Source organism: Equus przewalskii, chromosome 17 (genome assembly GCF_037783145.1).
Source record: "Equus przewalskii isolate Varuska chromosome 17, EquPr2, whole genome shotgun sequence".
Taxonomy (NCBI): Eukaryota; Metazoa; Chordata; class Mammalia; order Perissodactyla; family Equidae; genus Equus; species Equus przewalskii.
This window is the reverse complement of record NC_091847.1, coordinates 11,140,093-11,163,280: the sequence shown is the minus strand read 5'-3', so window position 1 is coordinate 11,163,280 and position 23,188 is coordinate 11,140,093. Positions and strand designations below refer to the sequence as shown.

Here is a 23,188-nt window from a genome sequence, read left to right as displayed (position 1 = left end):
CATTAAATATTCCCTGTATCTTTAATCTCTTTCCCCAATCCTTCACCATTTTTCTCAATTAATATACTCTAGTTTGTCAGTGTCCTTAAATAAGATACCCAGAACCAGATAGCTGAAAAGCTCCAGACATACTCTCTGACCAGGAGGAAGCAGAGTGGGACCATCACCTCCCCTAATCTATACACTGCACTCCTAGTAATGCAACCAAGCAGCATTTACTTATTCAGCAGCCACTTCACACTACTGGTTCATCTTTCATCCAAAAAGATCTCAATGGACTGGAATAATGGGCAAAAAATTAAATTGTGAGAGATAAATGTAAAAACCTGCATTTTTTAGGTTCAAAAAAATAAATTGTACAACAGCCTTAAGAAGGATCAAGGAAATGAAAATTAAAACAATAACGCTATACCATTTTTTACCAACCAAACGAACAAATATTTCAAAGTAATAATATTCTACATAGGTGAGGGTATAGTGGGAGTGAAGATTGGGTCAATCTCTCTGGAAAGCAGCAGGAATCAAGAACCTTTGAAATATGCATTCCTTTCGATCTCCCTTCTACCTCCAGAAATTAATTCTAAGAAATAGAAGCATAAAAACATATTTATTTATAAAGATGTTTATCACAGAACTATTTGTGAAAACACTCAAATCTCCAACGATAAAAGAAGAGTTAATGAAATTGTTTTAAACCCAAATTACTTTAATGTTATGACAGCGTTAAAATGCTGTTTACCAGGAGTTTTAAAAGACGTCAGGACGTGCTGAGAATGTAATGTTAGGTTACAAATTTCACGTGTACAGCATGATTCCCGCTACATGTAAAGAAAGTTTTAGGTTGAATTATATGAAATTGCCCTTTTGTAGATGAAGAATGATCAACTATTGGCCATTTCATGTGATTCAGTCTCAAATATGCAGAGAAATAAGTTTGTAAGATGTGCCAAATGTTCATAGTGGTAAACTTTGGGTGACAAGTTTGTGGATAGAGTTGTTACTTTCATTGGTATTTTTTCTACGCTTTTCATTTTTCTACAGTTGGTAAGTACTATTTTATAACCAGATGAAAAGGGTAATTAATAAAAAAAACAAAAACAAAAACAAGAAAACCAGTCATGAGAATAGTGTTGGGGAAACCTGGCTGACAGCCACTCAGATGAAAGTGACCTTGTGGAGCGAATGGCCCAGGCTCCGAGGCGGTGGTGGACTGGACTGCGGGAAAAGAACCTCGGCTCAGAGCCAAGAGACAGGGTTCCAGACTCAAGACTGTGCGACCTTGGGCAAATTACCTAACTTCTCTGAGCCTCAGATTCCTCATCTGCAAAATGGGGACACTATCTACCTTGCAGGCTTGTTGGAGGAACAAATAAGGCATCAGGGAGCATATCTAGACGACGCCAGGCACTCAGAAGACACTCAGTTCACCCCTAACCCCTCCAGGCATCAGCTAGAATCTTGCCATTTGCTGGATGGCCCCAGAGCTGGGGGCCAGCCTCCCTCCCAGGGATGCCTGGTTTGGCAGCCCTCAGTTCAGAAGCAGTTTGGGCCACCCTGTGGCAGCTTGAGGAGGCATGGTGACAAGTACTCAGGCTGAATATTCTATACCATCCTGTAGCTGGGGTCATTGTCTGCCAGGTGACCCTCAGGACTCCTGAGTCAGTTTTCACACAGATCCGATCCTGCCTGTGTCTTTAAGTTCTGACCCAGAAAGAGCCCTGCTCCCAGGAGGCCTGATGTGACCTCACTGCCACAGCTCCTGGCATCTGCAACTGTGTACTCCGCCCCAGACAACTTGGAGTCCAGATGCCTCACTGCCACCTGTCCTGGATCAAGTTGCCTGTCTCCCCGCTGTGTATCCACCTTCCTCTGTATCCTCTAGCTCAGGGCTCAGCAGACTTTTCCCGTAAAGGGACAGACAGTAAATATCTCAGGCTTTGGGTGCCATTCAGTCTCTTTTGCAGCTACTCAGCTCTGCCTTTGTAGTGCAAATGGCTGTGGCTGTGTTTCAATAAAACTTTATTTGCAAAAGCAAGTCGTGGGCCAGATTTGGCCCAAGGGCCATAATTTGCCAACCTCTGCTCTAGGTAAGCAAACGGCATTTTATTTAACCAAGAGGCAGGATTTCCCAGTCTTTCTGCTAATCTGAGTCCACTTTTGGAGTCTGTCAGTAATAGAGTAGTGTGTGCCAAGTAAGCAGCTGAAAAAAGGCACCCAATGAATGCACACATTCACCATCATTTGATTAAAAGAAAAAAAAGACATTTCAACAATAAGAAATAGGATGATTCGAATTTCAGGATAAAAGACAAAGTTTGTGCCAGCTTATGGACCAGCATTTTGGGACCAGTGAATCATATCTGGAAACCCTTCCAATCTTAGGGATTTTTATTTATTTTATTTTGTGTGTGTGTGAGCTGAAGCCAAGGTAAGTCTCCTTTCCACTATTTTTGGAAATTAATTTTCTGACTTAAGTCCAGAACGTTGCATTTATCTTTGTTAAATTTGTTCAATTTCAGCTCGTTGTTTTGGGATGTTACAGTTTCAACTCTGCCACGGAAGTCATAACTGCAGCCCCAGGGTCCGTTCCTTCCCAGCAGACTAGTCCAAGCCAATAGTTCTCTTGCGTGGTTTTGACAGACATAACTCACAGAAACGAAAGCTCTTGGGAGTCCTCAGTCCTTCATGAGAGTGTAAAAGGGTCCTATGGCCCAAAAGTCTGAGAATCACAGCCCTAAGCCAATCACGTCTCCCATCCCTCAGCCAGGGATGGTCCAGGGCTGGGCGGGCCAAGGAGATGTGAGGACAGGCCTGCTGCAGGTTTGGGTAAGAAGCTTTCTTGCTCCTAGGAAGGGGCCGTAGGAAGCCAGGCTGTCCCCTCTCCTGGAGAGGCAGGCCTGGGAAGTCTGTGGCTGCAGCTGACAATGGCGGTCGTCTTACAATGGGAGGGATGCCAGCCCTGGGAGGAAGCCACCAGGACAGCAGGAGAGAGACGGAAAGAGCCTGGTCCTTGGTGGCTTTGCAGAGCTGCTTCCTAAGTCCTAGCACCTTTCTCTGCATCCCCAGGTGCGTGAGCCACATTTGCTTACTAAGCCAGTTGGAAATGTCTGTTATTTGCAGCCCAAAGCATCCTTTTGAAACTCCATCCTGCCTCCCATTATAAGAATGTAAGAATGTTCCCTCTTAATTTTATGGATTTTACAAATTTGTTACACACAAGCCCCCTGTCTTCACATAAGTCAGTGACAGAAACGGTAATCTGCAGAAGTGAGAGCCCATGGGGACCCCCTGATCAAGCCTTGTTGGATCCCGTCATCTAATTACACCACTCTGGCCAGATCTGAAGACCTCATGTGTTTTCTCCAACTGGATGACAAGCCCTGGGAGGGAAGAAGCTCCATCTTCCATCTTGGTTCCCCAATCAATCTCCTTCACATAGAGAAAGACGGATTGGCTAGAGAGAGAGGAGTCTTAGAAGAAATTCGGAAGTGGCTGTGGTCTGCCTGCCAACTTCACCCTTTCTCCCTTAATTCTTCTGCTCCCCACTCCATGCTTCTGGAACATCCCACCTCACCCTCCAAGGGACAAGCAAACTTGTTCATTGTACTCCCACTGGGGATTGTAGCTCGTGGAACTGCTAAAGTGCGTCTCCCCGGGAACACACACCTTAATGAGGAGGAGCAGAAGACAGAGGAGGGAGCACTGGCTCTTTTTGGAATGAGACTTGGTTTGACTCCTGCCTCCGTGGCTGCCACTACTGTCTAAGCACACTCCTTATAGCCTCTGAGCCTCAGTTTTCCCGTCTGAAAAATGGAGAAAATAATGAGCTTACAATGAATCCTTCTGAGAACTTAAAGTAATTGTGGCGTAAGCAGCTGGCACGTGGTAGATGTTCGGTACGACAACAAACATTATTGGGCCCTTTGTAGGAGAATTGTGCCGGCACTGGGGGCCTGGAAGTGAATAAGACCCTTTCTGTTTGTCACTGCTGTATCCCCAGGCCTAGACTCCTGCCCAGCCCAGAGAAGGTGTTCAAGCAATGTTTGTTGAGTGAATGAATGCCTTTGAGGAGCTGATGCTTTAGGAGAGAGATGGGTGCCACGGCCCATGATCATGATTCGATATACTACAGTGGGCGGTAGCTGGAGGCCAACACAGAGCACTAAGAGAGCCCTTCCTGAGGGGAGGAGAAGGGAGGTTTTCTGGAGTTGATGACCTGGAATGGTGTCTTTTTTTTTTTTTTTTGAGGAAGATTAGCCCTGACCTAACTACTGCCAGTCCTCCTTTTTTGCTGAGGAAGCCTGACCCTGAGCTAACATCCATGCCCATCTCCCTCTACTTTATATGTGGGACGCCTACCACAGCATGGCATGGCAAGTGGTGCCATGTCCTCACCCGGGATCTGAACCTGCGAACCCTGGGCCACTGAGAAGCAGAACGAGCAAATGTAACCACTGCGCCACCGGGCCGGCCCCTGGAGTGGGGTCTTGAAGGATGTGTACCAATCCATCAGGAAAGCGAGGAGGGAAGGGTGCTTTGACACCGAGGGCCTTCAGGGAGGGCCTGGAGAGGCCCATGAAGAAGTTCAACCCATAGCACCCAGCATCCCCTCTCAGACTAGGACCACCCCACGCCGGCTCTCTCCTTCCTGGCCGAGCTCCCGTCTCCTCTGAGAGCGACCATTCATTGAGCACTGACTCCGGCTAGACACCTTCTCAGCACTTCCATGTATTAACTCTTTCGGTTCTCCTGACAGGCCTGTGAGGTCAGAGCTATCATTAGTCCCATTTTCCCGATGAAGAAGCTGAGGCACAGAGAAGTCCTCCCCACCTCCACCCAGGTCACAGGTCTGGGTTCAGACTTGCCAGCCTGGCTCCGAGCATTTAGCCACCACGTTGCTTCTCTTCCGGTTTCATGACTAGATCACTCCAGCCTCATGGTGGCCCATGGCAGATCTCACGGTGCCACGGTCTTCACCGACCATGGTCTCGGGGTTGATAGACCAGGGCAGTGAAGCAGGCCCACTGGACCTCAGGCGACGAGCAGGGGAGGGGAGGGTGAGAGGGCAGGCCCCAGGTCACCTGACCCCTGCCCTGGGCCGGCTCCGCTCTGTCCTCTCCCAGGGACTCACCCCGTCCTCCGGGGAGAGAGGAGTTGACAGGCTTACCCGCTTCTCGTTGGACGAGTCGTTCACGTTGACCCCACAGGCCAGGTCAGCCCTGGGGAAGGTCTCCGACCAGCCGCCCTGTGTGCAGTTTCGAAATATGGAACCTGTGGGGGCCAAGCATTCCGTGTGTGAGCAGTGGGGAGCGGGGACAGACATCCAGCTCTCCTGGACACCCTCAGCCACGCCTTCGGGGCAGCCTGGAGCTGCTTTCTGTCGCTCTGTCCCCGGCCACCTTTCTCAGGCCACAGTCAGCTCCCAAGTGGCCCAGCTGGTCCTTGAAGAACATGTAAGAGTCAGTCAGGAAAGTGGTGGGAAAGGTATGTAGGCAGACGGTCCTAGGAGGGGGCGAAGACCCGGATGAGTGTGCCTGTGCGCGTGTGAGAGAGACAGACCTGCTGGTCCTCGCTCGAGACCTCCATCTACAAACAGGCCGGCCCTCAGCAGATTCCCCCTCCCACCCTCCAAACACTGCTTGTCTCCTCCTGGGGCCCCCACCGGCTTCGCCCACACCCCTACGTCCCACACCCCACACCCGCACACCCCCACATCCCACACCCCCACATCTCACACCTCCATACCCCACACCCACACCCCCACATCTCACACCCTCACATCCCACACACCCACATCTCACACCCCCACATCTCACACCCCCACACACCCACACCCCCACATCCCACACCCCCACACCCCCACATCCCACACCCCCACACCCCCACATCTCACACCCTCACATCCCACACACCCACATCTCACACCCCCACATCTCACACCCCCACAACCCACACCCCCACATCTCACACCCCTACACGCCTCACCCCCACATCGCACACCCCCACATCTCACACCCCACATCCCAACATCCCACACCCCCACACCCCACACCCCCACATCTCACACCCTCACATCCCACATGCCCACATCTCACACCCTCACATCCCACACACCCACATCCCACACCCCCACACCCCACACCCCCACATCCCACACCCCCACACCCCACACCCCACACCCCTCACCCCCACATCGCATACCCCCACATCTCACACCCCACACCCCTCACCCCCACATTGCACACCCCCACATCTCACACCCCACACCCCCACATCTCACACCCTCACATCCCACACCCCAACATCCCACACCCCCACACCCCACACCCCCACATCTCACACCCTCACATCCCACACGCCCACATCTCACCCCTACACCCCACACCCCCATACCCCACACCCCCACATCTCACACCCTCACATCCCACACGCCCACATCCCACACGCCCACATCCCACACCCCCACACCCCACACCCCCACACCCCCACACCTCACACCCCCACATCTCACACCCTCACATCCCACACGCCCATATCCCACACCCTCACATCCCACACGCCCACATCCCACACCCTCACATCCCACATGCCCACATCCCACACCTTCACATCCCACACTCCCACATCTCACACCCCCACACCCCCCCCACCCCCACATCCCACACCCCCCACACCCCCACATCTCATACTCCACATCCCACACGCCCACATCTCACACCCCACACCCCCACATCTCACACCCCACACCCCAACATCACACACCCACACACCCCCACACCCCACACTCCCACATCTCACACCCTCACATCCCACATGCCCACATCCCACACCCCCACATCCCACACCCCCACACCCCACACGCTCACACCCCACACCCCTACATCCCACACCCCACACCCCCACGTCTCACACCCTCACATCCCACACGTCCACGTCTCACACCCTCACATCCCACACGCCCACATCTCACACCCTCACATCCCACACCCACCCCCACATCCCACACCCCCACACCCACCCCCACATCCCACACCCCCACACCTCACACCCCCACACCTCACACCCCCACACCCCACACCCCCACACCCTACACCCCCACATCCCACACCCCCACATCTCACACCCCCACATCCCACACGCCCACATCTCATACCCCCACACCCCACAACCCCACACCTCACACCCCCACACCCCACACCCCCACACCCCACACCCCCATATCCCACTGTGCCAGGCACCAGGGTTCCATAGACAAGGGACGCTAATTGGCATGCATCAGAGCACTCAATACTCCCAACAGCTCTTTTCAACCAGACTCCAGGCACCTGCAGAACCTCCAGGCCCTGCTCGCAGTCCCAGCTCGCTGCCCTCGGGGCCCCGCCCCATGCAGGGGTCTCTTAGACCCCTGTGCCTCGGCAGCCCACTTCACCCTGGGCCTGTCCACCCCTCGCCCTTCCCTCCCCAGGCTTCAGGCTCGGCTCCAATGTCACTCAGCTCTTCAGGAGGAATTTCCGCTACCCACCCTTCACCCCCACTGGCTGAGAGGCCACTTCTGGCTTTGTGAGGGTTTTCCCAAAGTGGGGGGCTGCTCCCCCTGCCACCTGGGTGCTCACTGCAGAATCATAATAAAACCTTCACACTAGTAGGATACTGTTACTTTTTCAAGGGATTATAGTGTCTCATATGATCAAAGAAGCCACATACAGTGCTTACGAACAGCAGTCCCCAGCGACTTTGATTACACACCCCCAACCAAAAAGTGTTGATCTCACACTCTAATGATTGTGTATGTACTCAGTTAGAAGCTTTTATGCTCTCCTGTAATAATACACGGTGATTACCATGTGCCTGGCATGGCGGTAAGCGTGTGACAGGTCTTAACTTCCTTTAATCCTAACAAGAGTGAGGCAGGTACTGCTACTTCTGTAGGAAAATCTACTGTAACCCTGGAAACACTCCAACTATTTTACAATTGGGGAAACTGAGGCACACGCCGTAGTAAATGGAGGAAATGGGATTTGAATGCCGAGGCTTGGGCCCTTACGCTCAGCCACACGCTATGTACTGATTCCCTCCCTTCGTCGTGCTGGTGCTTTTCCTGCTCCTGAGTCCGGCTGCCATTTAATGGGTGGGTCCCCCAGAGAATCTGGCATGGCTCTCAGGGACCTGTCCGTTCCCACATTGAGCTTTCCTCAGGCTCCTGGTACTATTTGTGCACCAAGGAAGTTCTATTTTATATCCAACTTCACGCCCTGCTCCCCGGCATCTGAAAATTATGGGAGGGGCACCGAGCTAAAGCTTCCGGGCAGTCAGCCCTCACGGGAGGGATGGGATGGAGTTACTAGTCCTTCAGGCATGACAACAAGGCCACTCTGCACTAAGAATCACGAGACAATGCGGTCCTCCCCCGTGGAGCTCACTGCCCGCACCTCCAGCACAGGGCTGCGTCCTGCGCCCCTCACGCAGTAGCCACGGCTCCCACGCCTCCTCTAGCAGAGGTTCCCCCCCCCCCCACCCCGTGCCTGCCCAGAGCCTCGCTCATCAAACGTTTGCTGTTGCTGGCTGGCTAGAAAAGCAACGGAGTGGGGATGGGGAGCCGCTCGGAGCTCTTCTACGCGGGGAGAGGGGAGAGCTTGCCCACGAGGAGCCCTCCGCGCAGGAGCTGGAGGCTGGGACAGGAGCTGCCAGCCAAGAAGGAAGCTTGGAAAGCCACCAGGAGTTGTTTCCCTCCTTGGACTGAGTGGCCCAGCTGCATCCTCTCCTCGGGCTGCCAAGGAGGGCCACATTCTGGTCCCAGGCTAGCTCTGCAGGTGTTTCAGTGCCGCAGGCAGCTGACCACAGCCCTCCAGCAGGAGCCCCCAATCCTTTCTCTCTACCCTTACCCTGTCCAGGGACCCCCTAACCACCCCAGCTGGGCCCAGCATGCTCCTCTCCAACAGGCCCCAGGGTCTGGGCCACTGGCCCACAGGGTTTAGGGTCAAATATGACCGGCATGTCTACAACAGCTGCTATGCTAAGTGCTTTATGTACAGATTCCAATGTAATCCTCACAGTGCCCAGGGAAAGAGGTGCTGCTGGCCTGTTTTACTTACGAGAAAACCAAAGCCCAGAACTGGCAACAGTGCCCGGCCAGGACGCGTCCCATCACTGTACCACCCTCCTGCCCAGCCCTCTCCCTGTGGTCTGGGGGCGGCTTCCAGCACCCGGAGGCCCGGAGCACAGGTTTAGAGCCAGCCAGATCTGAGTCTGAAACCCAGCACTGCCTCTTGGTCGCCGTGTGACCTTAGGGGCATCACTTCTCTGTGCCAAGTGGGGATGATCCCCACGCTGCAGGACCGAGCAGGAAACATGACAGCACACGGACACGGCCCAGGCTGATGCCAGGCACAGAGCCGATGCCAGTGTCACTCCCTCTGCTGTTGGCCTTTCTAAAATAGACCAGGAGTGGTGGGGCTTGGGGCCTTGGAATTTTGGAGGGGGTGGAAGATTTCTGCAAATAAGTCAAGGGAGCTAGGCCGTCCGACAGGAAAGGATGGTGGTCAAATTTAGGCTGGTCGGATGGGAAGCTGAATTAAGAGCACAAACTCCCTGGAACCCAGAACTGGTTCTCAGCATGTGCCTAGAGGCTGGGCCGCCTCTTTAGGGCCATCTCCTCACTGACCCAGCGGGACGCTGCGTGTGATCCAGGCCAGCTGCCCAGAGCGGCTAACAAGGCAGCACCCCTTGCCCTTGGCTGACAGGGGCCCTTGGCAGAACTGCAGAGGAGACGAGGGTTGAACTCTCTCTGGAGTCCCTTCACCCCCACCCACTTCCCGTGGGTTTACTTCCTAACAGGTGTGGGGTCTTTACCCAGGTTCAGGTCACTATACGCCTCAAGGGCCCCTGACAGGACAGTCAGTATTTTGGCGCATTTACATACGTGCAGTTTGCGGAAGACCCAGGCCAAAGCTTTCACCCAATACTCAAAAGGCGCCAGACCCCTAACCAGGCTAGGGACCACTACTGCTTTAAGGCTCCACTCCCCACGAGGAGGGGAGGGAAAGGAGGCCAAGCCTGGCCCTGCCCAGGAAGTGTGTTTTTGAACGAGAAACTCTGGAAGACCAGAGACCTTTGAAGAATCAAAGGAATGCATCCTTGAGGGAACATTCTAGGCCCCGGCACATGCAAACAGAAATATCTGGGAGCAGAATCTGGCCTGCGGTTTCTCCAGTCACACAGACACCCACCCCGACTGGGTCCTGAAAAAGAATTCATTTATTATTTTCATCTTTCAAAAGGAAGGGTCCAGAACATCAGCTTGTCGTCACTGGGCTGTCCTCCTGGTGGGGGTGGGAGCCCTGGAATCCCGAGGGACACCACCGAGGGGAGCCTCCCTTCCTGAGAGGAGATGAAAGGGTGGGGTCTAATGAGACCCTCAAGGGGATGGATGGAGAGGGAAGGCAGTGGTGGGAGGATGGTTCTTGACTAACTGAGGCTGGACTGGTCCTGAGCCGCGCTTCTGGGCTGGCCAGTGCCCTGGGCCAGGGACTGGGTATGAGCCGAGCGGCCCCCCCTGGGTGAGAGGATCCCTCCATCGGAGGGCCTGTGCACAGCACCCAGCAGGCAGAGCCTCAGTGTAGAAGTGAGGAGGGCGGATCCTGCAGCCTCACAGCGACATCATGTGGCAGCAAGTAGAACTGCAGCAGAGATAGGTGTAGGACCCCAGCTTCCTTCCTTGCACCCCTGGGTGACCCCGGGTGGGTCTTGAGCAATTAAAGGGTTGGGGAGCATCAAGGAGACAGGGGGCTTTTCATTAAAGAGGCAGGCAGAGGTTCAAGAAATTGCCTGGAGAGGGATGTGGCTATGACCCGGGTTCTGCCCAGGCTCTCTGCAGAAAGGTAGGAGGAATGGTGATGGGGAACAGGGAGACAGAGGCAATGTGGCTCCGGGAAGGCTGCGGAGGGAGGGCTGGGAAAGGAGGAGAGCTCCAAGTCCCTCCAACAGGAGAACTCGGCCAGTCAGGGAGGAGCACTGGACGGGGAATAGCAGACCAGGATCTAGTCCTGGCCTTGCACCTGACCAGCATGTTACTCCAGGTCACCCACGTCTGAATTAATCTCCTGTGTCCTGAGCTCCATGGACCCCAGAGACAGACATGAAGTCTCATGCCAGGAGGTAAAGGCTATTGGTGAGTTTGCTGGCATGTGTGTGCATGTAGGGGGATGCTGGGGGAGGAAAGGGAGGACAAGAAGGGAGAAGACGGGGAGAGAAGGGACAAAGGGAGAGATCTAAAATGTATTTCCCAGCACAGCCTCGCAGAACCGGTATTATTTATTTTCCCCATTTCACAGGTGAGGAAATCGAGGCTCTGAGACAATGAGTACCTTGGGCCCTGAGGCAGAGACGGGCACCCACTGGACCACACTCCCCGTGTCCCTTGCAGTTAGGAGTCACCATATGACTGAGTGCTGGCAGAGGCAGCGTGGGCAGAAGTGGGATCCGTGTCAGGCCTGTTCCTTCAAACTCTCCCCGTGTGATCCTCGGAGTCTTTTCCTCCACCAGTGGTCTGAAAGCTGTGTGTTGAGCCCACAAGCAGAGAGGGGCTGGGCTATCAGGACCACGGTGTGGAGAAGAGCTTCCTGCGGATCAGGGGCACCTGTTTCGGACTTCAGGCGGGCGGGCCTGGTTAGAAGCTTTGAGTCTCAGCGGGTTCATCTGCATCAGCAGCTGGCGCTACCCCAGCAGTCAGTGGAGGAGTGGGATTCAGACCGGCCTCCCTGGTCCCCTCCAAGGCCTGCGTCATGGGGCATCAGGTGAGCTACAGCAGCGTGGTCCCCGAATCTCTGTGTGCGAGTACGCACACGTGTGTATGTGTGCCACGTGTACTAGAAAATCATGGTGTGAAGGATCTACACTCCTTGCCCACACTGCTTGGTCTTGGTTTCCGTGCTGGTCATCCTTTCCTTACCTGGCTTTGGAAGGCTGCTGGGGTTAGTGTTAAAGCATCTTCTTTGGTTTGTGCTTGTTAAGGGCCTCATCGGGCAGCCATTCCTGCCCCTCATGGATGAAGGGAGAGGGGCAGCAGGGCCAGGCCAGGCTTTAGACTTTAAATGAGGGCAAGGGCCAAAGGTCATGAAGCTACCTTGCCTCCACCCAGGGTCGCCCTCACCATGGGGCCATGGGCCCACCTTGACCATGGCCTAGAGGACAGAGCACCAGTTTGGAAGTCAGAGACATCTGGGTTTGAGTGCCAGTTTCTCCATCTCCTACCTGTGAACCTTAGGCACACTGCTAACCCCTTTTAGTCCCTGTTATTATTACTGGGTCAAGTGGGGAGAAAGGTCTGTGATTTGCAGGGGTTTTGTGAAGACTAATGAGTCCATGTACATAAAGATGCCTGGCACGTAACAGAGCCGCAGCCAGTGTGGTACCCTGTCTGAGATGACCTCCTCCTTCCCTGCCTGAAATTAAGAAAATCCTTATAAACAACTTTCCTCAGGCAGGAGATCCCCCATGGGGCCAGTGCCTTCCAGGGAGGGTGCAGTTTATCAGCAGAGCCTGACAGAATGGGCACAGAGGAAGTAAGTGTTCTGGAAGGCCAGGCTGTGCCAGGGCGGAACCCAGAAACAGGGCTTGGAACAAGGGCCCTGGTTGCTAAGGAGGCAGAAATGTGGAAGAAAGGAGGGGATCCCCTAAATGGGGGTGTGGGGCAGTGAGAAGCAAGCCCAGCCTCCTTTCTCAGTTCCCCAGGACACTGCTTCCTGCACCCTTGCTTGGGACCCTGAAAATTGAACCCACCGCACACTCTCCAAGCAAGGCTTCCAATCCCCAACAAGGACCCGTCTCCCCACCATTCCACTCACTACTTGTCCCCAGAGAAGTTTCCCAGGCGTCATGCCTCCAAGCTGAGGCCCCACCCAGGGAGCCACCCTACAGCTTCTCTGCGAGGACCCTTGGGCTGAGTGGTTACCGTTTCGGCTGGTAAGCATCTGGAGAAATCGTGGGCACTCCATTTCCACAGTCTGTCCCAGCGCAGAGGAGGGCCAGCAGCTCATGTTGTCCCACAGCCCCTCGCAGACTGCTAAGAAGGACAGCAGCATCAGACAGGAACGGAGTGTAGACCAGGGGCCGCCCCCACCACCCTGTCACCATCCCCAACGCCCTCGCCTGCCAGGAATTCCCATGAGGTACTGACTCCTTGAGATCAGGAACCAATGGTGTCTAATGTGCCTTTTCATCCTCAGGGCCTTGGCCCCTGCCATCGACATAGTAAGTGCTCAGTGTTGAAGACATAAAGGCAGGCAGGCAGGCGCACACAGCATCTCACATAAGTCTCAGGATGCAGGTGTGGATTTCTCTAGAGCCAAAGACGGCACATCTTGTGGCTCACCTTGCATTAAATGACTTAGTGGCGGTGGGCTTCTGTCCTGGCTGCACAGTATAACCCTCTGGGGAGCTTTAAAAACATACATAACTGGGCCCTGCACCCAGGGATCCTGATTGAATTGGTCTTGGGTGGGGCCTGATATTGTGTTAAAGCTTTCCAGGCAATTCTAACATGATGGCAGGGCTGAGGGCCCTCATCCCATGATTCTCAAACTTCAGCTTGCGTGAGGATCATTCAGAAGGCTTGCTACAACACAGAGACCCACTGCCAGAGTCTCATAGAGCCTGAGAGTGTGCATCTCAAACAGGGTGAGGCTGGGGCTGTGTGTCTGGGACCACACACAGAGAACCACTGCCCCGGCCAATGGAAGCGGCTACACCAGCGTCGCCACTGCATCTGTAGTAGGAATATTGTTGAGGATGTTGCTTTCCACGTCACGGGGTTCCCTTTATGAGGCCCCTCCCTGCAGGATAACCGGGTCCCAATGCAACGAGGAGCTGAACACATGGAAAACAGCTAGTGCATATCTATCCGTATAGACACTGAATCTTGAAGCTGTTTCAAGATTCTTGACGCTGGATTTGTGGCCTATTTCTGGAAACACTTTGAAATGAATCAAAAAGATTACTGGGTGTCTTCAACGCAAAATGAGGTCCTGCCTAAGCACAGCCTTCTGGTTTGTCTCATTCCGTGGGTCTCTGGCCTTTTATCATCTTTGAGCCATTTTGCAGCTCTACACCGTAGATAACTGATAGCGATGCAAATGATTCTTGTCCAAAGGCATGCAAATAGATTTTGTCCAATCGTATTTCATCTGGACAAAATTGTAATCGGCCCTATTTGTAAATTCATTTTAGCATTCTGCCTTGTATGTAAGGTGCTTTGAATTCTCCTATGAACTAGTGATAATATCTCAATGGTTCTCTCAGTAATTAAATAAAATATTTGGCAGGTATTCATTTTGTATTTGTACAATTTGCTTTTAAAAATTATTGCTTAACATAATCACCCACCAATTCTCTCAAAGTTGATCCCATTGCGGGAAACCCAGGGAAACTGCTCCTTGTGCCAGGCTTCTGGGGACCCATGCCAACTGGGAGGACATCACAAGGGGCAGGTGTGGAGGGGGCCGGAAGTAGAGCTGAGGTGACACCCATGAGGTGAGCAGTCACCCCCACTGAGTCTGGGGAGCACAGCACAGACCGCTCCACCCCAGAGCCCACGGGCCTTCAGAAAGAGCTGGGATTCCTGAGTCCCACTAACCTCAGTTCCAATCCTGCCTCACCACGCACTAGCTGCCCTTGCACATTCCCTCATCTTTTCTGGGGGAAACAGACGCCTTTCTCCTGAGGTTGCCGAGAGGGCGAGGTCAAACCCCAGGTCCAGCTGGCACTCAGAGGTGCTGGGGCAGGGCAGCTCCCTTCCCCACTGCCCCTCAGGCCCTTCCTGTGCTGTCTTGGCCCAGGAGGGTGGGCCAGGCGGCATCCTCTGAATTGCAGGGCAAGTTTTAGCTCCTGGGACTGGGAGACGGGTCTGAAGGGGTCATTGGATTGTCCAGAAGGCAAATTCCCAGCTTTTGTAAAGAGCAAGAGTCTCTTTTCAGGCACGAATACAAGCAGGTTCAAAGCATCAATATCCTCCTTAACACCTGTGTCCCCTTTATAAATGAAGTTCCCTGGTGACCTGTCCCACTTTAGAGGTTCTGGAGTACATCAGAATCACCTGGGAGCACGTGAACCATGCAGATCTCCAGGCCCCAAGAGATTCTAATTCAGTCATTCTGAGAGCAGGAATCTGCATTGTCATTACTCCCTAGTGGTGCCGCTGTACGTGGTCATTAGGTCTCGCTCTCAGACTCTCCACGCTGCACCTCCCTCCTGCCGGCACTGGAGGGCCCCTATTTCTGGGCTCAGACCTACCCTTGGCTCCCAGGAGAAAACCTGAGATGGTGAGATAGGCAGCCTCTCGAGGCCAGGGAAGGTCACTGCGGCCAGCACCTCTGCCTTGGTGCGTGGGTACAGACAGCTCCCCCACCCAGGGCAGAGAGCCCGCGAGAGCAGGAACCTGTCTGACTGCCCACTGCTGAAGGCCTGTGGCGAGATGGGCTGGGCATGGCGTAGGTACTCAACAAACGTGACAAACGAACAAACGAAGGGAGACGACAGAGCCTCTGGCTCCTGTACATTCCCTGCCAGGCATCCCTTGTACACAGGCTTTCACCTCGACACCCACTTGACTTGTAAATTCCACGTTAAGGTCCTGGCCTTCCAGCCCCCGCCTGGCGGCTCCGGTTGCGTGTGGCGGGAGTCGTCCTGTGCTTACACGCACAGCTCACTTAGTCTATAGCAGGGCTCCAGGGCACCTCTTTGACAAATGAAAGAATAAAGCAGTGAGGAGAAGTGAGTTCCTGGAGTCACGCAGCCAGGAAATGGAAGAGGAATGGAGGAGAGAGACCCTGGACACAGAGTGCAGGGTCTGGATGGGGCTCCCACAAGAGAGTGAAAGCATCTGTGGGACCAAGGACCAGGTGTCCGTGTCGTTCGAGGAACATGGGAAATGAGAAATACCCAGGGTATTCTGGAACCTTCACCCCACCTCTCACAGTGAGCCCCGGAAGAGGAGGGACTCGAGCTGCTCTCCATCTTGAGCTCCCCGCAGAGCACTGGGCAGGGTTCCACCACTGTCCAGGCGCTCCTCATCCAGATTCCAGCTGTGGACGCTGCCCACCAGGCCTGAGCAGGGTCTCCCGGAGCTCGCAGGCCCCCAGGTGACTCTGGCCTCCCCAGATGCCGTGGGATGATGCCGTGGTCCTGGGAGGGCCCTTACAGACAGCCCACCGTGCCTCTCCACTCAGAGCTGCTCCCGATCTGGGGTCTGGAGGATGAAGCTGACCCGGGGTCTCTTTCCTCTACAGAAGTCTCGGTGTAGCGGCAGGATGCCTCATTCACGGCACAGCCTCCTCGCCAGCTGGGCCGGCATCCCTTATTTCGGAAGCAGTGGGGGCACTTCCCCACCATGGAAAAACACAGGAGCCTCTTTTCTCACTTTGGGAGAAAGGATTCAGGGCTGCGCTGGCCAGGTCAGCCAGGGCGCTGGCTGATGTCACCAGCTCATGAGGCAGGATGACCCATGTCCGGCTGGCCAGACAGATGGGGAGGATGCCAGGGCGTCTGGCAGTCTTCCTGACCTGGGTCATGTCAGGCTGGGCCAACAGGGATGCTGGCCTGGTGCTGGCAGAAGGCAGGGTGGCAGTCGCTGGTGGTGAGGGGTGAGGGGGAGAGAGGAGCAGGCTCCCCTCACAGTAAGGGGGGTCCCCCTGCATGGGGTTCACTGCACACCCTTCATATCAGTCATGTAGAGAAAGGCTGGGGAAGGGGCCAGCCAGGCCCGTGCTGGACATGCATCAGACACTGTGTGCCCATAAGGGTCAGGTATGGTCAGTGCCCCACGGCAGGGATGAGGAACCAGGCTCCAAGAGGCAAAGTGACGTTTGCAGGGTGACAAGCTGATCCTGGTGGAGCTGAGATCCCACTAGCCTTCCCATTTCTCAGCCCAAGGAAGGGTCCCACCTGGCTGGCTGACCCCTGGTGGCTGCAGGCCTGGATGCTAACTCCACACGACATTGCTCAAGTCCTAAGCACTTGCGACACAGCCACCCGCTCCCAGCCTCGGCTTCACTGTCTGCACTGTTAGCTGGTCCACAGCACACGGCTCAGCTACAAGCATCTGGTCCTGACCCCAGCCTTCCCGGACCTCTTGCAGGGAGGGACACAGCACAGGACTCGGGTGGCTGTGGGATCCTGGTAGTTTTAGATCCAGAGCAGCAAAGCTCGCTGCCTGAGTTGGGGGTGAGGGGACTCCAAGGAACTAAGGGATCAAGGAGCTTTGTAAACAGGGCTACAGTTCCTGAGCCACTAGGGAGGCTCCCCGCCTCTGGAAAGGCGGGGCTGAGAGCAACACAAATTAGCTGCTGTGGGCGCATGCAGGGCCAGGGCACGGCGAGGGGCATGCCTCCTACCCTTCTGCCATCTCTGATCGTCCCCTGCCACCACTGACTGCTTGGCTGGGGAGGATGAGGTGGAAGGCTGGGTAAACAAGAAAAGACAACATCAGATCACAAATACCACCTGGGGGCACAGGGGGTGCCAAATACCCATGGCCCAAGAGGATAGCATGGGACACTGGGTTGAGGAGGTGGTGTGGTGGAGATAGACGGAGCTTTGGACCCAGATCTACCTTGGGCATGCCACTTACCTCCATGAGCCTCAGTTTCCTCATCTATAAAATGGGCGTAGTAACATCCCTCAGGTTTTTTGTGAGAATTAAATGATTTGTGTGTGCAGTGGAATATTTTCTGATCCATTAACCTTTGTTCTTTTTTTTCTTCTGGTATTTTTTTCCCTTTCTCTGTCCTTCCTCCTAAGATTACTGGTTCATGGTTTCAGAGGAGGCCAGGAAAACTTATCTTCCAGGTTTGGGTTTCCAAAGGCCCCTGGGGGGATGAAGAATAATTCTGGAGCAAACAAAATGCTTGGGAGAAAACAGAAAGGGAGCAAGACTTCCCTCAGACTGGGGAGACAGGAGGGGGAGTGATGAGCAGGATACAGGAGGTTCCAGAAAGAGGCACGAGGACCTGCCTCCCAGCCAGCCCGGATGGTGGGACAGCCCAGAGGAGAAAGGGTAGGGGGATGCGTCTAGATGGGCAGGACCACAGACAGCCTTGCAGAGCCCATGCCTCCTGGTGAAGCACAGAAGGGGCCATGGGGCCCGAGTCAGGCATCTCTCAGCCACCACTCTGTGGAACAAAGCTCAAGACCAGATGGGCTCCCCTGGGACACCATGGTGCTATGTGAATCTCTGAACCCCTGGGCAAGTTGCAGGGAAGATCCAGAAACTACCAAGGCTTAGGTTTCTGCCATCCTAGGAGAATGGAGTTACAGTTATTGAAAATGGAGAAAGTTCTATTTTTCCCTCTGGAGTTCGTGGACAAATAGTGGTCTCCTTTACACTTGTGAAGCCCCAGAGAGACAGTCTGTAACATCAGCTCCGTCTGCCCTGTCCAGCCGCCACATTACACACACCCCCCCCCACCACTCGTGGAGAACTGGCCCCAGAGGCAGATCTGGTGGTGGGGAGGGGGCCGGAATAGGGGAAAGGTGATCTGCGAGGCAGGACAGCACCTTGGGGATCTCTTAGATCCACGCCCCCAGCCCAGAGCCTGGTGTACAGCCTGCTAACCGCAAGTCTGCCCGGCGTTCACCCAGAGCAGAGCAGCCATCCCCCAGTCCTTGATTTATTTATAAATGAGCTCAGATGGCCTGACGATAACCTGAGACTATTTCGGGAGCAATGTGTCAGGCTGCAGTGACATAGGTGCAGGATCAAGCCAGGCCCCCGGGGCCATGCTGGACTGCGCAGTGGGTCCTCTGTCCCTCTACGCCCCCTGCTAATGCGGATTACCAGGGAATCCAAGCGCCTCGTATCTTGCCCTGACCTGTCCTCTTCTAGCCTCTGCTTTGGCTAGTGTTAACTCTTTCCTCCTGCCTGGGCTGCCATATCCATCCCCAGACGCCTCCATGAACCAGCTCACCTCCACTCACCCTTCCTCCTCTCCAAGTCCCACAGTAGCTCAGCAGGAGTTCCTGCACAGTAGCCGGCTTCCTGGCTTCATCACACCTCCCTCTGCCTTTCTCAGCTCACCCCGGCCCCATTCCTAGGCCATCCAAGGGGCAGCCTGGAGAGTTTCCTTGGTTTTGCTAATGACCTGACCTATAGCATTTAGGTCAAGGAAGTGATGATAGTGATGGCTGGACCATACACAGAGGTGATCAGGCTCAGGTTAAGGAACTGAAGTCCCAGGGTGGCAAAGTGTTTGAAAACAGCACAGGAGGAACGGCTGAAGAGTCTGGGCATGTTTCTCTTTGAACCAAGAAGCACAACCATTCCATGGGATGACTGTCTTGGGAATAGTGAGTTCCCCATCCCTGAAAGTATTCAAGCAGAGAGGGCCACGGATTTAGGAGGCTGGGAAATGCTCCAGGCGTTGAATGGAGGCTGCACTAGGTGAGATGAAGGACCCTTTGAACCTGAGGCTGAGCGCCGCTTCCCTGGAGCAGGCTGGCTCATCCCCCTCCAGGAGGCCGCTTGAGGTGAGCGCTGAGCACTGTGCAACGAGCCCTCTCCTTCCAGGGACTGTGCCCCGCCCTGCAGAATCCTCCTCACCCTCCCCACGAACTCTTCCTCACCTGGCCTAACGCGCTTCCTTTCATGCCCCCTCACAGTAATTAGAGATTAATTGGCATTGACAGTCTCTCTTTTTTCTAATGCAAATCCTTTCTTGAGAGGGTTAGAAATTAGTCAGTCACAGCTCAGTCTGGATTGCAAACTAGAAAATGCTCAGGGTTCAGAGTCAAAAGATTTGGCCTGAGTCATTTTTCAGCTCTGGGTGATCCTGGGCCTCTCAGAGCCTCAATTTCCTCATCTGTGAACTGGGGATAATAGTGGTACTTACTGCACAGTTTAAGAACTAAGAAAAAAAAGTCTCAAATGTTATACAAAGATAAGTTCCTTGTTTCTGAAAAATGAGCCCAGATCAGTTGTGCTGAGGAAAGGATGGGAGAAGTGAGCTGTGGGCAGGTTTGGGGGGGTGGTCCGGGGCGGGGGGTGGGGGGGGAGGTGTTTGGTTACCGAGGACCATCAGGACCCAGAAGGGACCAGAAGGGGAGCTGGGAATGCCTATTAGAGAAAACTGCGTTCGGCGCCAGCACATACATGTATGAAATATTGAGGCACGTGACAACACGGAGGACCCTTGGAAACATTGTGCTCGGTGGAAGAAGGCAGACACGAGAGGTCACATCTTGTATGATTCTACTTACAGGAAAAGTCCAGAGTTGGTAAATCCATAGAAACGAAAGGAAATTAGTGGATCCAGGGCAGGGTCGAGACGGGAGGATAAGAGTGATTACTTGGTGGGTGCAGGGTTTTATTTTGGGGTGATGAAAATGTTCTGGAACTAGATAGAGGTGGTGGTTGCATAGCGTGGAGGATGGAGCAAACACCACTGAATTGTTCACTCTAAAATTGTTAATATCATGTGAAATACATCTCAATTAAAAAAAAGCCCCCCCCCCCAATAAAAGGAAGCCAGCCCGTTCCCTCCTGCCCACCTTCTTCAGGAGGGGGCTACGAGCCAGCAGAGACAAGGAGAAAAAGGGCAAGGCATGTACCCATTTTGAAGGCAAGGACACTAAGGACAAGAGAGGCTCGGCGTCTCGCTCAAGATCACATAGCCCCTAAGTGACAGAGCAGCGCACAGGCCAGGTCTGCGTGGCTGCCAAGCCCACACCTTTCCTGCACCACGCCATTCTCTCTGGAACATTCTTCCCTAGGGAGAGCCAGCGCACTTCCACCAGCCAGCTCTGAGGAGGCATCAGCTTCTGTCAACGGAGCAATAAATAGCCTGGGAGAGCAGGCCCCGCAGCTATTAGGGTGACCCTCAAGTGCTCCCACAGACAGCTGGGAAGGCCTTGGCCGCCCAACCCGAATAGCTGAAGAGTTAATTTTTCATTTATGAGAAGTGTGCTGGGCTTGGTGACAGCTCTGTGAGTGGCGTTTCCTGTGACTTGTCGGGTGTTCAAACATTAACCACCCCCCCAGGGAGGACTCGGCAGCTTAACCATTAACCCCTCACCCCCAGCGGAGTCCCGCTGGCCCCTCTCCGCCTGGGGTGTCAGGACAGATCCATGTTGGGGACAGAGGGCCTGTGGGCCGGTGGGCCTTGGTGGCCTGGGGAATTCAGGAGTCACGCTCCTCAGGGGAGCTGCGGTGACCAGCAGGGCCTGGGCCTGAGTCCTGGGGCTGGGCCCGCATCCAGGTGGCCTCAGCCTCAGCCTGATTCTGACGGGGACACGACAGGCTGAGCCCACCGGCTACAGCTCTACCCCTCCATTTCTGCTCCCTTTTCAGTCTTTGAGGGAACCGTCCCCCACAGCCACCACATCCATTCGAAACTCTGCCATGAATCTTTTGGCTGGTCTTTCTCAACCTCTCAGAAGAGCGAGCCTGAGGATTTTTCCAGCAGGCGAGGTCCTGGGACATCTTCTGCCTTAGGGGCTTTTAAACCAGATTTTCAAAGCAACGGACCCCTTTTCCTAAATGAAAAATGCAGAAGGCCAATATGCAAAGAAACCCAAGTGGCCTGAGCCATTGGTGGCAGGGGCAGGGCCAGCCTGGCCACCCTTTCACCCACCTGCCTGGTCGTCTTGGGTTCTGCCGCCAGGGCCTTGCCAAACACAAAATATTTGCCAAACATTTGCAAATACTGCAAACCCAGTGCAGCCCTTTTCTCACTGGAAGAGAGTGTGGTCCCGAAGAAGGGGGTGTGACCTGGCCTTACCGGGTCTCCTCTCTCTCCCTCAGGGAGCAGGAGGCAGAACCGGGGCAGGAGTCCCTAAAGAGCTTCCCCAGCCCTGGAGGCACAATTAGGACCACATGGGGGCCTCAGGGAAAGATGACCAGACCTGTTCCAGATCAGTCCACCATGGACCCGGGTACCAGCCTCCTCGACTACTGCAATGTGAGGTCGGCCTGGACAGGGTGACTGGGCAGGGTCCAGGGTGAGGAGCCCCGGGGCCGGGGCTGAGCCTGCGGTGGGCAGAGGGCCCAAGGGGCGCCCGCCCAGCCACTGCAGAGGCCAGCCCTGCGGCGCCACGGGGCGGGGGCAGAGGCCCCGGGAGAGGCTCCCCGCCACGCTGAGATCCCCGCCCTCACGGGCTCCCAACAATGTCATGAGGTCGTAAGGTTATCATCCCCATCCTAAAGTGGGCGTGAGCAGCGAAGTCCCTCGCCCAGGACCGCAGAGAGGCAGCAGGGGCGCTGAGACGGGCCCCGGCGCCCCTGCCCGGCAGCCCGGCCTCAGCGCGCGCTCAGCCCCGGATCCGGTGGGGAGCGGCCTGGCGGCGCAGCGCCCTCTACTGTCCTCCCGGCAGCAAATCTAGCCCGCACCGCGCGAGCCCCGCAGGAAAGTCGGGACCCCAGACGCTGAGCGGGAGGCCGCAGCCAACGGGGTCCCCGAAGGCCTGCGCGGGCCAGGCTAAACCTCTCCCTGCTCCTGTGGGAGGACACAGGAGGGCGAGGAGCTCGCCTCGCGGCGCCCAGGTCAGAACAGCCCTCCCTGGGGACATGGGCTACACCTCATCTAGTTTGCGACAAGTTGGGCAAGCTGGGAGCCACCCACGTCCTCTGTGGGGACCTCCGCTACCTCAAAGGCTCTGCCTCACCTCCACTCTCTCCTTGGGGCCAGCTGTCTTGTTTTCTCCTCTCTCCCTGCTCTCGGTCAAGTATCTGCACTCACTCATTCACTTAGGAAGTCATTCAACAAACACATACCCCGAGTACTCAGTGGGTGCAGACCCTGTGTCACGCACTGAGGAGAAGAGGAAAGTGTCACAGTCCCTGCTTATGCTGAGGCGAGGACAGTCCAGCAAACACGGCTCAACGATGCTGAGCAGAAATGTGAGAAGGGGAGAAATGGAGGGCACTGCAGGGGTCAGGGTGGCCAGCACAACCAGCAGAGCCATGGGCTTTCAGGAAATCATTCCTGGAGGAGTCTAAAAAGGAGACTGGTTGGCAGAGTGAAGAAGAGGGAATAGTGTTGTAGCAGAGGGATCAGCATGTGCAAAGGTTCAGAGCAGGAGAGAAACGGACACAGTCAGGAAATTGTAAACAATTTGGTTGAGCCAAGTGGAAATATTTAGGGTAGAGGCATGGACAATGGCCAAGACAGGTGCTGGAATTCACCCCGGAACCAATGGAGAGCAA

General features: G+C 54.8%; 1 protein-coding gene across 12 annotated transcripts in view; it reads right to left on the bottom strand.

The window, feature by feature from the left end:
- Positions 1 to 23,188, bottom strand: part of SCTR (secretin receptor) — an 89,205-nt gene that overhangs the window by 28,821 nt on the left and 37,196 nt on the right. For 8 of the 12 annotated variants that reach the window (XM_070581125.1, XM_070581126.1, XM_070581119.1 and 5 more), the window contains exons 3-4: positions 12,950 to 13,060; positions 5,168 to 5,271 (exon numbers count right to left, since the gene is read on the bottom strand). In XM_070581125.1, coding sequence (XP_070437226.1) covers positions 5,168 to 5,271; positions 12,950 to 13,060 — 215 coding nt within the window. The remainder of the gene's footprint in view (positions 1 to 5,167; positions 5,272 to 12,949; positions 13,061 to 23,188) is intronic. The other 4 variants (XM_070581127.1, XM_070581124.1, XM_070581117.1 and 1 more) reach the window with 1 other exon arrangement.